Here is a 16,392-nt window from a genome sequence, read left to right on the forward strand (position 1 = left end):
CCATATGACTTGTGTAGTCTTTCATGATATTGTTGGCATACCCATGTTGGTACTTGTGATATTGATCTGATTATTAATGTTGACACATACATTGGATGCATTCTCATCCTTCATGATATACTATTGATACATTATGGTACTTGATGAAACACAGTGATGAGTTGGGTTGGGTTTTTGGATGAGAGTGATGTGAGAGTCTGATATCTGACGTTTGTCCCGAAATCGCGGATTGAGTGAGTGCATGAACTCCGTGGGTCTCCCAGGGTGGTGCCGGTGAGAACCCTCCGTGGGCAAAGATCCGGAGTCTCATCTGTCTGTTGGGCAAAGATCTGGGATGAGTGGCACTTAGACTTCGCGAGTCACCTTGGGTTGTGCTACCGAGACGTGGAGGTATTCCGTCCGGAGTACATGTGTACACGGCATTGCATGCCATTGCATTTGCATTCATACATTATTGCGTTGCATTGCATCATGGCAATTATATTGAGATGGTTTGGTGCTTTACTTGTGATGTTGGTTTCGAATTGGTCATATTGAGACTTGGCACATTTGGGTTTAGATGCTATACTTAGGCGATGACGTGTACTTGGTTTCGATTATGTTTGACTTATACTTGTTGATTCTGCCTATCTTGCTTTATTGTCTGGATTATGTTAGCTATACTTAGTCGGCCTATGATACCTACCAGTACTGTGGTTTTCTACTGATCTACACTTGTTGCATTCTTTTATGAATGCAGAGTACCAAGTTGGGTCTTCCTCCGTCTCCCGTGGTTGATAGTCGCTATCAGGACTGCTTCGAGTCTACAGGGTGAGCACGAGACGTTCGCTGCCTTGAAGACTCCTCTAATTATGTCTTACTTTTCTATTCTAAGACATAGATAGATTTAATGTATATTTATATTCCAGACTTGTATATTTTCACTTAGATGCTCTTGTATGGCTTAGACCAGACCCTGGGGGTATTTCCTTATTTTCGCACAATTTTTACTATATATTATTGTAAGACTTACGTGATTATTCTCTACCGCTTGATTGATTTATTTATTTATGTCTTTATTTCCGTTAGGTTGAAGGTTCGCTTATCGAGGTGGAAAAGGTAAGTGCCCGCACGACTTAGCCAAATTGGGTCGTGACATATATATAGTGGGAGCATGTGGGGTGGATAGAGACCACTTATTCATTTGACCTAAAGCATGGGCCAACTCACTGCTGTAATTGTGTGCAACAGCTGCCTCTGCCGATAGTGTAAGGTGCACAGAGAGCAGATTACAGAACAGGTCTCTGTCTGGTTGTGAAACAGTTTAACAATCATCAAAACACGAATGCATTTGGGACTATCAATCTCCCTTTTTTTTATTATGACAAACTCATAAACTGATGTTCCCCCTGAGAACCAGCTTCCTACTTGTTCCTCCTGCGAAGCAGACCATTATTGTCAAGGTACCTGTAACATGTTAGCAACATAATATCGCTTTTGTGTGAACCAGAAGAATAGCTTTTGAAATAGTTTGATGATCATCAAAACACGAATGCACTTGGAACTATCACTTGCCTTCTTCTCATCAACTCTTTAAGAGCTAGTAAAATTGTTATTCCCTCCGTCTCAAAAAGATTGTCTTACTTTTCTTATTAGTTTGTTCCAAAAGCATTGACACATTTCTATATTTAGAAACATTTTAACTTTATGAGATGATTTACAGTCACACAAATATCTAAGTCTTGTTTTGTACCACACATTTCAAAAGTCTTCTATTATTTCTTAAACTCCGTGACAAGTCAATCTAAGACAATCTTTTTGGGACGGAGGAAATATTTAATATAAGTACAAAAACTTTTTTCTCTTCATGCAATGAAGGACAACATCCCTTTCCATTCTCCACTCACACCTAAAAAATCCAATAAGAAGTTGCAATTCCATAGAGAAAATTACAAGAAAATCAAGAATCTTGAACACAATGTTATAGCTTGCAGAAACAGAGGAACACTAATTATGACGATGTTGGATGACATCCTTATAATCCTGTTACTAATTGAATTAATCATGAAGATGGACCTATTGCCTTCTTATAGGTATAAAATTTTGCAACAAACAGAAAGAACCCGAAATTGAGCACACTTAGCACAGCCAAAAGCCAGAAGAAGTAATGTAGGTGACCATAGTTCAAATTGTCAGGAATCCAACCAGGACCACCATGCCTAGTACTCATATCTGTAACAATATTGACCAAAAAGGTACTCAGATAATTCCCGAGCGCGGTCGTTATAAGAGAAAGAGCCGAACATAAACTTCTCATAGCATCAGGAGCTTGCTCATAGAAGAATTCCAATTGTCCAATGAATGTAAAAACCTCAGCACAACCTATGACGAAATATTGAGGAACTTGCCAGAAAATTGACATAGGGATATGCTTCATTTCGTAATAATTATGTTGTCTTACGGTTCTCAATCTTACCATTTCCAATGTTCCAGCAATCAGCATCGCGAAAATTGAAATGACTAGTCCAATTGCTATCCTTTGTAGTTGAGTGAAACCATTCTTGTGACCAGTGATTTTTCTGGCTAACAGAACGACGACACGGTCATAAACAGGTACCCAAAAAATGACACTGATCGTGTCAAAAAGGGAGAGGGAAGCTGAAGGGATTTCAAAGGAATTGGTCATGTGAAGATCCATTGTGTTGCCTTGCAGAACAAATAAGGTTCCCATTTGACTATACACACTGCTAAAGATTATCCCAGTTGCCCATATAGGCAACAACCTGATGATTGATTTAAGTTCTTCAACTTGTGTTACAGTACAAAGGGTCCATCGATTAATTGATCCTTTGACTCTGTCTGATTGTGTCTCCACTGCTGCCTTATCAAAGAAACTGGATAAAATATGAAGAACACAGCATTATAAATCAATCAATTTATTTAAATGTGTCTCATTTTTCTTATTTAGACATTGAACTTTTCAGGAAGTCTCTATACACAGAGAATGTAAATGTTTTACACTATCATGTCCTTAAAAGATAATTAAAAAATAGCAACCTGAAAAATCAAGCAGTTACAATAGGTTAAATTACACTGATAGTATAAAAGTCTTTTATACTATAAAAGGTACGGTGTATATAAGTTAAATCCATCATCAAAATGTTGTATATGGTTAGAGACACATAAATATAGTTAACAAGTTTTTTACTTTTGGCAGATCTTAACGAAATATTCTTCTACAGTCAAAGAGGATCGATTCCGTAAAAGATGAGATCAGACAATTCACCGAAATTGCATCTTTGTGAGATCTTTACACATTCATTTAAGCAAACCAAGGCTTCACTTTTTACAACACTATGACTCCATGTGATAGCAACACAAAAATGGCCATGCTTGATCTATGTCTTTATATACTGAAATGTTAGAAGACAAAATTAATGAATTTGAAAGTGAACTTTCTTTTAACTTAAGCTTTATATGAGATGATCACACGATATAACATAATAGCATACCATGCAGAATCCTGAGTTTGAGTCCACCGTCATATATTACCAAAAATAATTTTTCGCGTGGCTGGGCCAAGAAAATGAGTCAGACACGATTAAGAGGGCTTGTTAACGCATAATTCATTAAAAGTGTACTATTTAACTGCTTAATTAAAAAGATGAGAAAATCATACAATTCAACTGAAAACTCATCAAAAGTAGCTAGATTTTGAAAAGAACCGAATTAAACAAGAAACTAACGAAGAGTATAAAATTGTAAGATATACCTCAATTGTTCAGTGTGATCAAGTTTCCGGCTACCTTGTACAGCAGATTCTTCATCAGCAGTAGTTTCAAACAAAACAGAACTGTCTCTAGGAACTTTCACTTTCATTTTCTTAAAAGAGGCAACAATAACTTGAAAAATCCTTGTAAGTGGACTTCCACCAGGTTTCTGATTCCTATATAATTTTGTTCCCGAAAAAAAACTCACAACAGCAATAGCCATAGCAACAGCAGGTATACCAAATCCCACACCCCATCCAACATTTGTTTGTATCCAAACAAGAACTGTGGAAGCAACAAGTGCACCAATGTTAATAGAAAAATAAAACCAATTGAAGAAAGAACTCTTTTTCTTCTTTTCAGTTTCATCAGAATCATCAAATTGATCTGCTCCAAATGAAGAGACACAAGGTTTGATTCCACCAGTACCAAGGGCTATTAGGTAAAGTCCTTGGTAGAACATTCCAATTTGAATCCCTTTAGGATGACAAGTGTTGTTGTCATCACAAGGTGGTTTTAGTCCATGCACTGATGCTGATAATGTTAGTACTGTCATCCCCTGCATAAATTGAAGCTCTGGATTCATTTTGATGTTCTATCGGAAAATTGCTAGGCAGAGTAGGCCATATGCTTAACAGATTGTTCATAAAAAAAATGTCCACAAAAGAAAAGTGGTTTAACTTCATATAGTTTTTACGTTACTACATTATCTAAAAGGTAACTACAGGTAATTGACTGATGAAAAGTGGGACTAATGACCTCGAAATATAATATGGTTACATGCTACAATAGGTTGAAATAAATTGCTAGTGTATTTTTTTTTTTATATCATCAGTGCCTATAAGTTAAATAAGAAAACGCAAAAATACATAGTCGACTTTCTAAATTTGTTACGTGCTCCCTTCATTTCGTTTTATGTGACACGCTTTCTTTTTTAATCTGTCAAGAAAATAATACTGAATCCGGCTCCTATCCATTTCTCTTCTCTCCATTTCCCCCAACTTTTAACTTAGATTAAGAACACATGGCATAAATTAGAATTAATGGCTAAGATTTAATTGACTAAAGCAAGGCTCAAACCATGATTTAAATAACGTAACTTGTGCATAAATACATTAAAAACTTTTCTCTCTCTTGTAGAAGTTGCTCAGTGTATTTTTTTTATTTTTTTTTAGTTTTGTTGGAATCAAAGTTAAAAACAATCCTTGCATTTTTTGTTTTTTCATGAAGTCCAAGGAAAAAAACAAACATTCACTACAAAATATTCTCCATTTTCCCACTACTGATTCACTGAAAAATATTTAGTGGCTATTTTCCACTGAATGTTGGTGGAAATTTTTGAAATAGTAGTGTTTTTACACGAAAAAATTATGAAGTTTCCCATCATTTCAAAAGGAACCTATTTCCCACCATGCATTTTCCGACTGAGCTAGTTCGGTGGGAATGAGGTGGGAAAATCATGTTTTATAACACAAATTTCCCACTGAATATCGGTGGGAAAATACTATGTTTCTAGGAGTGATTATAACGTACAATTCATTCAAGGAAGAATTTAGGTTTAAAAAAGGGGCACGTGAACCCATGATCGCTCAGCAAAACTAGATATTTTATATACATATTCCTAGAATTAGTCTAATATTATTTGTTGGCACTCATGCTCCAGAAGGGTTGAACGGTACATTTTATTGAATGTTGAGTTATTTCCCCTAGGAAATAAGAGTAAATAGTATTCGAATCCGCTAAATACCTTTTTCTTCTACCTTTTTAGTGGTGCACCATGTTCAAGGAATGGCAAAGGGCCAAACACGCCCCTTTTTTAATTCTATGGTATTACCGCTGTAGCGAGTCCACCATAGGGGGGCGTAGCTCGCCGCCGCGGGAAATGGAGAAATTAAATGAGGTCTGCTATAGCGGGACCATTCCCACTATAGCGGGATAGCCGTAGCGAACGTCGACCGACGAGAGACAGAATCAGCTTTTTATATTCTTTATTCCGAACTCATTTCCCACATAACTTCAGAAACAGTTTCCAAGAACACTTGTGGCTATTTTCTAAGGCTAGGGCTAGACTTTGATTAGTTGATTGTATATGTTACAAAATTGATAGGAGAAAGCATGATTAGGTCTTCGGACATAAAGTGTTGTTGGAAATTCCTAAGTTTGATATTGATTGATCGATTATGTGATAAACTATTATGATATGATAAAGAAGAAGTTAATGAATACTCTTCTTGTTGACTTGGAGTAATCCCTTATTCATGTTGTTGATGAATTAAGTCTTGATAGACTTGTGGCATGGTGACTTATGTTTCTTGATATTGATTCATTGATTGTTCACATTCCTTATTGATTGTTGAAACGGAAATACATTGAGATGAGAAAGAACATATACATATGAAAAGGCATATTTGACGGGGGGTAAGGATGTGGCCTAGTTATGTGCTCGTGATCTGAGTCAGTTCCCGAGCGAGTGGTGCATGGACAACATAGGTCCCCTACAGGTCATGGCTATTTGGACAAACAATACCATTTAGCATGTGTGTACGGATAGTGACAGAGTTGAGATAATTTATGAGTTACGGTTATGTTGGTGATGACATCGGTTGAGTTACTTTTATTGATTGTTGTTTATGTGGGCTTATCTTATTTCGGTGTTAAATGATTCTCGTTGATAATTTCATATGGTTATGTGTTGTTGTGCTTATTTGTCTATTCTATTGGTTTTATGGATTTATGCATGATACTAATCTTAATCGGCCTATGATATCTACGGGTACATAGTGTTTATACTGATACTATCTTGCTGCATTCTTTTTAGTGCAGATTGTGATCCAGAGACATCTACCAGACCTCGTATTTAGCGTGAGGCCAGTTTCAGGCAGATTTGAGGGTAAGCTCCTATCCATGCAAAGCCGCCTGAAGATCTTCTCTTATTGATGTCTACTTTCATTCCAGACATTACTTATGTTATTTCAGACAGTTGTTATTTCCTTAGACAGTTTATGTTTTAGAGTCTTTATACGATGACTTTCGGATCTTTGGGAATGTAGTAGTTAGATTTCCGCACTTTTATTTATTGATGGCTTGACTAGACAGTTTTATGATTTAATTCTGGTTATCAATTTATAATTGTTTAAAATGATTTGATAATTAGGTAAGGGGATGGTTCGCACACTGGGGGATTAATGTGGGTTCCACTCATGGCTACTTGGGTCATGACACCGTCGTTATACTTTCGGTTCAAATATACCCCCACCGTTATAATGTCAGTCCAAATATACCCCTCTTCTGCTAAAATTGTCCAAAGTGTCCACTAGGTCTGACGTGACATTGACAACTCGGTGAGATGGACACCCCATGACATGCCATCTCACCACCCCAACCCATTTAACCCTTTCTTCCCCTTTTCTTCCACCACTACCATCTCCTCCCCATCCACCACTAGGGGTGTATATGGACCGGGTTGGTTCGGATTTTTTAAAGACCAAACTAAACCAATTGCATCGGGTTTTTAAATTTATAAATCAAATCAACCAACAAAAGTCGGGTTTTTCAATCTCGGGTTTTCTCCGTTTTTTCGGGTTGCTCGGATTTTTTGGGTTTTTTTGGGTAAAGTCTTCATATAAAACGTATAACTTATACTTCAACTATTTCTTTAGTCCTAGTAAGATACAGCTATCTAATTAAGATATTTATTAAGAAAATAACACAAAACGTAAAATTATGAGAGATGACATTGTACTAAAATATTCAACGAAAAAAATTAATGAAATTGCATAATATAAAGTGATCATAATCTAAAAGTAATAAGTCATGCTAAAATAAGTACGACTAATAAATATTAATTACATGACTAGATATTAAAGAAAAAAATAAAATTAGGTTATGTATTTTCACTTTCTAAACTAATATAAAACTAAAAAATAGATATCAACATTATTGTCATTCCAGTGTTAGATATGAATTACTTTTGTTAGCATTAGTATTGATTTAATTTTTGTTGAGTTTTATTTGAGTTACAAATTTCATTGGGCTATAAAACTTATTGGACCATTCAAAATTCCAATTTCAAAGCTTGAAATAATATGTTAAAAGACAAAAAAACTATGAAAGAGTTAAAGAAACATTTATAAATTACATTATAAATAAATATTTTTATGTATAAAATATGTTTGAAATTTTATAAATGTAATGTCGGGTTGGTTTGATTCGGTTTGACTTTCTTTAGTTCAAACCAAACCAAACCAATAGTGTTCGGATTTTTCTTTTTAAAACCAAACCACTAGTCAAATTTTTTTCTCGATTTGGTCAGATTATCAGTTTGATACGGTTTGTCGGATTGCTTTGTACACCCCTATCCACCACCATTACCGTCACCATCACCACCTCTGTATCTGGGGATACATTGAAGGTATATAGTGTGACCCCGTTGGTGTTGACAGTCTTCTTCCACAAACATTTGGGATTAACAACGAAATTATTTTCAAGACCATGATCTCAAATTAATTGATATTATTTTATAAGAAATCAGATTACATAATTGTGTATCGAGGTTAAATTTTTGTTGTGGAAGCACCTTTTACTAAAATCGTATTTAAGGACATCACTCCACCATTCACCATCTATTAGTGGAATAGTAAGATAATTTCCTTTTTCTTCAATCACCTACTATTATAATTCAATTAGTTTGTTCGAGCTCCTGAATCTCATTGAATTTAAGGTTGATTATACATGATCTTTGAATCCTTCGATAACCCGATGTAGCGGAGTAAGTTTTTTGGTTTACAGTAACGAACATCAAATAACATCAGCAGTGGTGGAGAGCAGGTGATCTGGGTCCTTAACAAAGTTTCCGGCGATCTCCAATAGTGGTGTAGGGGAAGGAAATTTTAGTGGTGGAGGAACAAATAGAGAGGTGGGTAAAATGGGTTAGGGGTGGTGAGGTGGCATGCCACGTGGCATCCACCGAATCAAATGTTAGAGCTATGTAGGACTGAATGTCCACCTTGAATAACTTTAACGGAGAAGGGATATATTTGAACCAATAGTATAACGATAAGGGTATATTTGAACCCAAAATATATCGAGGGTTATATTTGGCCCTTTTCCGTTCTAGAAATCCTAGATTCGCTTCTAAATTCATTCCATTTACTTTTGAATATGGACTATTATACATTTAATATTATATTTTAACTCATTTCCTACTCTGACAAGACAAAATACCTATTAGGATTATTACATCGTCTACAGAGCGGTTTTTAACTTTGATTCCAACAAAACAAAAAAAATACACGGAACAACTTCTGCAAGTAGTGAAAAAATTATGGATGAAGCAATTTAACGTTTGTTTTTTATTTGGACTCCAGAAAAAAAAAAAATACACGGCATCACTGCAATTGTAATAACATTACAGCGAATATTGTATATGGAACATTCAAAAATAGTTTTGGCACGAATAGGGAGAAAAGAGATGAACTTAGAACCCGCTTGGTTTGGCTTATAAGTTGGTCAAACCAGCTTATAAGCCATTTTTAACTTACTTGACTATTTGGCAAAAATATAAAACAGCTTAAATTAAATGAAAAAGGCTTAAAATAAGTCAAAACCAAGAAGTTGCTCAACCCCAACATTTTTTTATTTTTGGCTTAAAAGCCATTTTAATTTGACCAACAACTTTACCCCCATTCTAATTTGATCAACAACTTTACCCTTTTATCCCGTGTATTTTCTAGTAATTCCAATATTAACTTCTAAAAACCCTTTAAGCACTTTTATCTAAACACGTGACTGTTTATTTATAAAATAACTTTCAACACTTAAAAAGTACTTTAAGCAGTTATGCTTAAAAGCCATTTTTGCTCAGCTAATCCAAACAAGCTCTTAATGGGAGAAATAATGGGGTGAACCGATAAGGAAGCAAATAGATACCGTAGGAAAAGAAAAAGTAGGAAGATAGAGAAAAGTTTTAAATATATTTATAAAAAACTTATTAATTATCTAAAACATGGTTAGGGTCTTGTTTTAGTTAGATCAATCTTAGCCATTAATTCTAACATATGTCATGTGTCCCAATTTAAGCTAGAACTGAAAAGAAAAAAAACAGAGATAAGAGAAATGGAGAGAAGCCGGATCCAATAATACCTATCTATATTTAAAACAATTTGAGTTTTCTATTTTACTCTTAAAGACATGATTTTATGGCCACAAAAAAGTGTACGACATGTTTCTTACTCTTCGTGTCATTCAAACACGATGTCATAAACTTGGAACTAAGAGAATAATATTTTCACTTAAGACATTTTAATTCTAGGTTCAAAAAAAAAAAGACCTATTATGGAAGAAGTAGGAGAAGATAGGGGTGTACAAAGAAAACTGGTAAATCGCATCAAACCGATAATCTAAATCAAATCGATAAAAAACCCGATTATAATTTGTTTGGTTTGGTTTTAATTAAACCGAACCAAATCAACCCGACTTTACATGTATACAATTTTAAAATATATTTTATACATAAAATTATTTATCTGTAATGTAATTTATAAATATTTCTTAAGTTTTTTTCAGATTTTTGTCTTTTAACATGTTATTTCAAGCTTAGTCCAATAAGTTTTATAGCTAATAAATGTTAGTAACTCAAATAAAGTCAAAACCAAATCAATATTAATGCTAACAAAAGAAATTAAATTCTAATACTAGGAATGACAATAATGTTTGATATCTATTCTTTAGTTTTGCATTTGTTTAGACAGTGAAAATACATAACTTAATTTTATTTTCCTTTGTCATGTGATTAAAACTTATTATCCGTACTTATTTTAGCATGACTTTATAGTCTTAGATTATGATCATTTTCATTATGGCCTTATTAATTAGCAATATTTATTTTATGCGATTTCATTATCTTTTTGTTGAATATTTTATTATAATGTTATCACTCATCTCACATTTTGTGTTATTTTCTTAAGAAACACCTTAATTATATAGTTGTCTCTTACTAGGATTAAAGAAATATTTGAAGTAAAAGCTAAGTATATGTTTTGCATGAAGAGTTTTCCGGAAAAAACAAAAATCCGAAAACCCCGAGTTGAACAACCTGGCTTTTGTTGGCTTGGTTTGGTTTATAGAATTAAAAACCCGACACAACTAATTTAGTTTAGTAGTTAAAAAACCCGAACCAACCCAGTCCACGTAAAGGAGAAGGGTTGAAAAGAATTTTGCTAAAGAAAAGATAGCTACCAGAAAAGGCCTAAACTACAACTTTTACCGGCGATCTCAATTGCAAGCAGGGGAAAACGTGATCTGCCATATCAGCAAGCCGTACATTTAATAGACACATTCAATAAATTATATGGTGGTCAATAGGCCTTAAAAGGGGGGGGGGGGGGGGGGGGGGGGGGAGAAAGAAAACGTCAATAGGCCGTGACCTTAGTCAATATGTCTAAAGGAAAAATATTCACAAGTTTAAAGGGATGTCTATGTACTTAAAAAAGTGATGACTTCTTGTTTTCTCGAATTGCTTGGTGATGGACTTAATTTTCTTTGAATCTTTGTCATGCAAAGACCAAATTAAAAGAAAACATGTAAAGCAGCTTACAAAGACATAGATGATTGAGAAGGCAGCAATTGTCCAGTATCTTCCCAAATAGGCATCAGCCAAAAATGCACCTAGCAATGGAGTCACATAGCACGTCCCTGACCAATTTGTCACATTATTAACCGCCACAACACTACTCTCATTCATCTGAAACTTGAGATAATTCACTAGATTTGTATTAATCCCATAATATGCCAATCTCTCACAGCATTCATTTCCTGTAAATGAAGATCCGAAATCAATGAGAAAAAAATAATTACTCCAGCATGATTTTTTTTTAAAATTTTTATACTGAGTAAACGCCACAGAAAATAATAGTAGTCAGCAGATGTATAATATACTTATAATATGCACAAGCTATACATAATTAGTATATAATAGTCAGGCCCGTCTCAACAACATGGGGGGGCCTAAAGCCAAACTTCAAACAGATGCCCTAATTTTTTAAAAAAGGAAAGATCGTCACATATATTTTTTTATAAAATCTACTTTTCCAGGTTTTTTAGATGCGAAATCGTTAATTACTATTTTATAATCGATTTGTTCTAATAATTCCTTTTCAATTGATGATTTAGCTAATCCATTCAATTTCTCTTAAGACATTGTTGATCTTGGAAAAGATTTTATCAATTTTAATTTTGAAAAACTTCTTTCGATTGAGGCATATATAAAATACATCTTTAAAGAAAAAACGGGGCTTCAAAAAATCGAGGCCCCAAGCGATTGCTTTATTGGCCTTATAGTCGAACCGCCCCTAATAATAGTCAGCAGATATTATACACGAACTATACATAATTAGTGTATATATACTTTAAGTATATTTGACTAGCAGAAGTAATTATTATTGGCGTGCCGACTGGCCAAATATGTAACTTCGCCCATTCTTTTTAAAAAATAATGCTGCTCGAAGTATATGAGAAATTAATTGGAGTACCAAGGATGTAGGGGCAAGCTCTCCAAGTTCCAGTGTCCTCCTTGAGTGCTGGATTGTTTTTGTAATCCACCGTTCCATCTTTCACATACTTATCATCTTCCGCCATACTTGATAGCATTACACTATGTTGGAAAAAATTGCGGCAACAAAAATAGAGATTTGAGTAACGTATTCACCGTCCTTAAGGAGTTTATAATAATATTGCATGTATAGCAGAACTTTTTCAGGATTTACAATATCAGAAGATGAATATTTCAAGATGTTGAGAAGAGGAACAATAAGGGGACACACTAAGTGAACTATCCAGCAATCATATATTTATACAATTAAAATGTGTTCGTACCTAGGGATGTTTTGCAGATAGCATTTGGCTGCAGTGGGGTATGGCTAGCTGGAAGTTCAAGATTCAAGAAAACAAGGAAACTGCCCAATTTATTTATAAGAGGATCAGTAATTAATTGGGGGAGTTGGAAATGTAATTAAGATATTACAGAGAATGGCTGCGTGCATGGTTTCCATTTTGCAGCCATGCACACATTCATTGGACCTACTTTATCCTACACTCCCACCATCTAAACCCTATTCTCCCTCTTCGAGGAGATTACAGAAAGCCCCCCACAAGATAGTATCTTGACCGGAAATGTCAGATGGGCGAATTTGATTAATTTAGGTGAGTTAAAATGGTCCTAATTAATAAATGGACGAGTTATTAACCTATCAAAAGGTTACTTGGATTGAGATATGGACTAAACAATAGGTCATAGTTCAACCTGTCCAATTCTAATCAAGTTTTGATTTTTTTTTTTTATTTTCCTATAATTTATTTCATTTTCAAATAAATTATTTTCTATTATTATGTGTTGAATGATAGGTTGATTAGTAGGATTAATAGTTAGTTTAGTCATTTAACCAAGTTGTTAATCACAGTTCAAAGTTTTCTAACTGTCAATGGCATTTTTGTAATTACTGCATTTCACAGAATTAGTTATTTTCGCAGTTAGGTAGTTAGACTAAGTTAGGTGATCAGTGGTTAATGATCTGATTAGTTAAACTTTAATCCTGAGTGTTATATATACACATGTATACCATTTGTATACAATTAAAACATTATTAATGAATAACAGATTTCCTCCTTTCTTCTTCTTCTTCTCCAAACAGTTCTTCTTCTTCTTTAATGTTGATCATATGAATTGATCTAAATTACTTCATGGTATCAGAGCATTCAACGAATTTAATCAATCGCTCAGTCAAGTTTCTGGTTAGAATCAATTTAACTATCAATTCCGCTAAATAGTTCATCTTCCAATCTTTACGATTTTAGTTCTTATAAGTTTCTGAAAAATGACAACCCATGGTGTTATCAATTCCTCTATCGCTACTGAGGAGACTCGAATTCCAACTCAACCTCAAGATAATGAAACTATGAACAATGGGGTTGGAGGTTCAAGGGTTCAATCTTGTCAATCGTTGCTTGGATCTGCTCAAGTAACAGATCACAATGACCCTTTCTACTTGAACAATACTGATGTAAGTAGCATCTCTTTAATTTCTCTGCAATTGACTGGGTCTGAAAATTATTCTTTGTGAAATAGATCCATGCATTTAGCCTTACTAGGAAGAAATAAATTTGTTTTTGTGGATGGATCTTGCAAAAAAAAAAAAATTCAGACAAGATTTTTGCCATCATGGGAGAAGGTAAATGCAATTGTTTTTGTTACACCTCGGACATTTCGTGTTGTTGTGCGGTGGATATACTAACGCAAGCTTAAGGTGAACATGAAGCCCATACGATCCCAAGGAGGGTATTTGGTGGTTTAAAGGTGTATACTACAAGGTTTTTGAAGTATTACAGATCGGAGAAATTAAGTTCGTCGAAGGAAGCGAAGTATAAGTTGTGTTTGGGGAGGTTTAGCAATTATCGAGTTGGTAATTATTTATTAATGTTTTGAGGAAGAGCTATAGGGATCCTTAGATGGTTAATAAAGTGTTATATAAGTGCCTAGAAGGTTCCACAAGGATTGGGAGTCAAACGAATCGTCGAGAGAAGTTTTCGGAAAACTGTGGGTTATACGACCACTTATACGGACCGTATAAGTTATACGACCCGTATAACCATGGCAGAAAGTGGTGTTTCCATAGTGGGATTATACGGTCCATTTATACGGTTCGTATAAGTTATACGGTCCATTTATACGGTCCGTATAATCGGGTCGGGTCAGCTTTTTAAAAGTTTTTATATGGACGACCCTAGTGCATTTAATTCATTTCCAACATTTCCCCAAGTCTTAAAAGCCCAAGAACCCTCTCTCAAACTTAATCTCCACAAACCCAAGGGAGATTAGAGATTAAATAGCAAGAATCAAAGGATCCAAGTGTTGGAAGGCTCAATAGGGTTTGTAGATCTCAAGATTTTCTTTGGTATTGAAGCTAGGGTTTTCATACAAGTGGGTAACTTGATCCAAATCTCATCTCTATGAGACAAAAGGTTAGTTTCCATGACTATTTCATGTTTTTGAGAATGTTTGGTTGTTGGGTAACTTGGATGAGGGAAATAGTAGAAGAGGAAGTTCAAATGTAGAATTTATGATATTGTGAGTAGCAACTTACCTTGGGTTATCATTGTTAGAATGTTATGATTATAATCTCGTTATGAAGGGTAATAACGATAACAAGAAAGTGTTGTGTATGATTGTGTAAAGGGTTGACGTGAAGTTGTTGGTATAAGTTGAATGTGAAAATGAATTGTGAAGCTTAATGAAATGTGACTACTTGGTATGATTGTTCCTTTTGTTCATGGGTCTTGAGATTTCCTATATTGATGATGTTAGCTCAAAAGATGTTCATCAGAGATAGTACGACCATGCGTCACTCTGAGAGTTTTATGCACTCAGTTTATACATACATTGCATTCATAAATTCATATACATATTGACTCGTGACCAGAAGACGTTATATACGCGTATATTATATGTACATGGGTATAGGAAAATGGATAGGCGTTATATACGCATTACCACCTGATCAGTTGGTGCACCTTGATGATGATATATGGATCGGGCCCTACATTCCTTCGCGTTATGATATGATATATAGATCGGGTCGTACGTTCCTCGGCACTATTATATGATATGGATCAGGCTGAACGTTCCTCAGCACTATGACCTATATTTATATACATGAGCATGATTATCATTGAGAGTATGCAGATTATGCGCCCACAAAGGCATTGTCAGTTATACAGATACTTGTTCATACAAATCTATGCAGACATTCAGTTTAGCTTTGAGTTCCAGATTTCGTTCATGATTCCCATGTTTATATTTATGTTGCTCTTATGCCTTACATACTCAGTACATTATCCGTACTGACTCCCCTATTGCTCGGGAGGTTGCGTTCATGCCCGCAGGTTCAGGTAGACAAACAGGTGGTCCAGCTCTGTAGGCACTTCACTCAGCAGTAGTTGGTGCGCTCCATATCATTTCGGAGCTACAGACTAATTTTTATATGCCATTATTTTGGATATGTATATGCACACGGATATGACGGGACCCTGTCCCGTCCTTTCTACAGTTTTCTATTCCACTAGAGGTTTGTAGACAGATGTATGTGTATGTCAGATGATGTACCCTTGTCTGCTCCTATTCTTTTGTGTACGATATATGTAGCAGCCTAGTTGGCTTACACTGTTCTTTCAGCATGTTTATCTATATACAAATTGTACAAAGTTCATGATGTCTCCTGTTTATGAGGCAGTATGAGATCAGTTTTAAGTCACTTGTGGGCCCTTGATGTTCAGTACGGTTCAGATATGAGTATAGGGGTGTTTGGTCGCTAGAGGTCAGACACTCACGTCAAGACTCATCGGGCTGGGTGCTGACAATTTTGTCTTGCATAATGAATATTGTAGCACCTAATTTGCTTAGTGGTGTAGTTTATGCCACTGATGCTTGTGATGTGTGGGAAGAGTTAAAAGAGAGGTCTGATAAGGTAAATGGTTCAAAAACCATTCAGCTACACAAAGAAATTGCAACCTTGTCACAAGGCACTGCTTCTATATCTGAGTATTTTACTAGGCTTAAGGGATTATGGAATGAATTTGAGTCACTTGTACCACC

At 35.0% G+C, this 16,392-nt stretch overlaps 1 protein-coding gene across 1 annotated transcript; it reads right to left on the bottom strand.

Annotated features, from left to right (window-relative positions):
* Nucleotides 1-1,894: 1,894 nt before the first annotated feature.
* On the bottom strand, nt 1,895-12,675 carry LOC132630705 (protein NRT1/ PTR FAMILY 8.1-like). Its single transcript, XM_060346269.1, has 4 exons — nt 12,278-12,675; nt 11,344-11,561; nt 3,752-4,308; nt 1,895-2,873 (listed from the first exon to the last, which is right to left on the bottom strand). The coding sequence occupies exons 1-4, from the start codon at nt 12,393-12,395 to the stop codon at nt 2,042-2,044; spliced, it is 1,725 nt and encodes a 574-aa protein (XP_060202252.1). The 5' UTR covers nt 12,396-12,675; the 3' UTR covers nt 1,895-2,041.
* Between the last annotated feature and the right edge of the window lie 3,717 nt (nt 12,676-16,392).

Source organism: Lycium barbarum, chromosome 3 (genome assembly GCF_019175385.1).
Source record: "Lycium barbarum isolate Lr01 chromosome 3, ASM1917538v2, whole genome shotgun sequence".
In the NCBI taxonomy this organism is placed as follows: Eukaryota; Viridiplantae; Streptophyta; class Magnoliopsida; order Solanales; family Solanaceae; genus Lycium; species Lycium barbarum.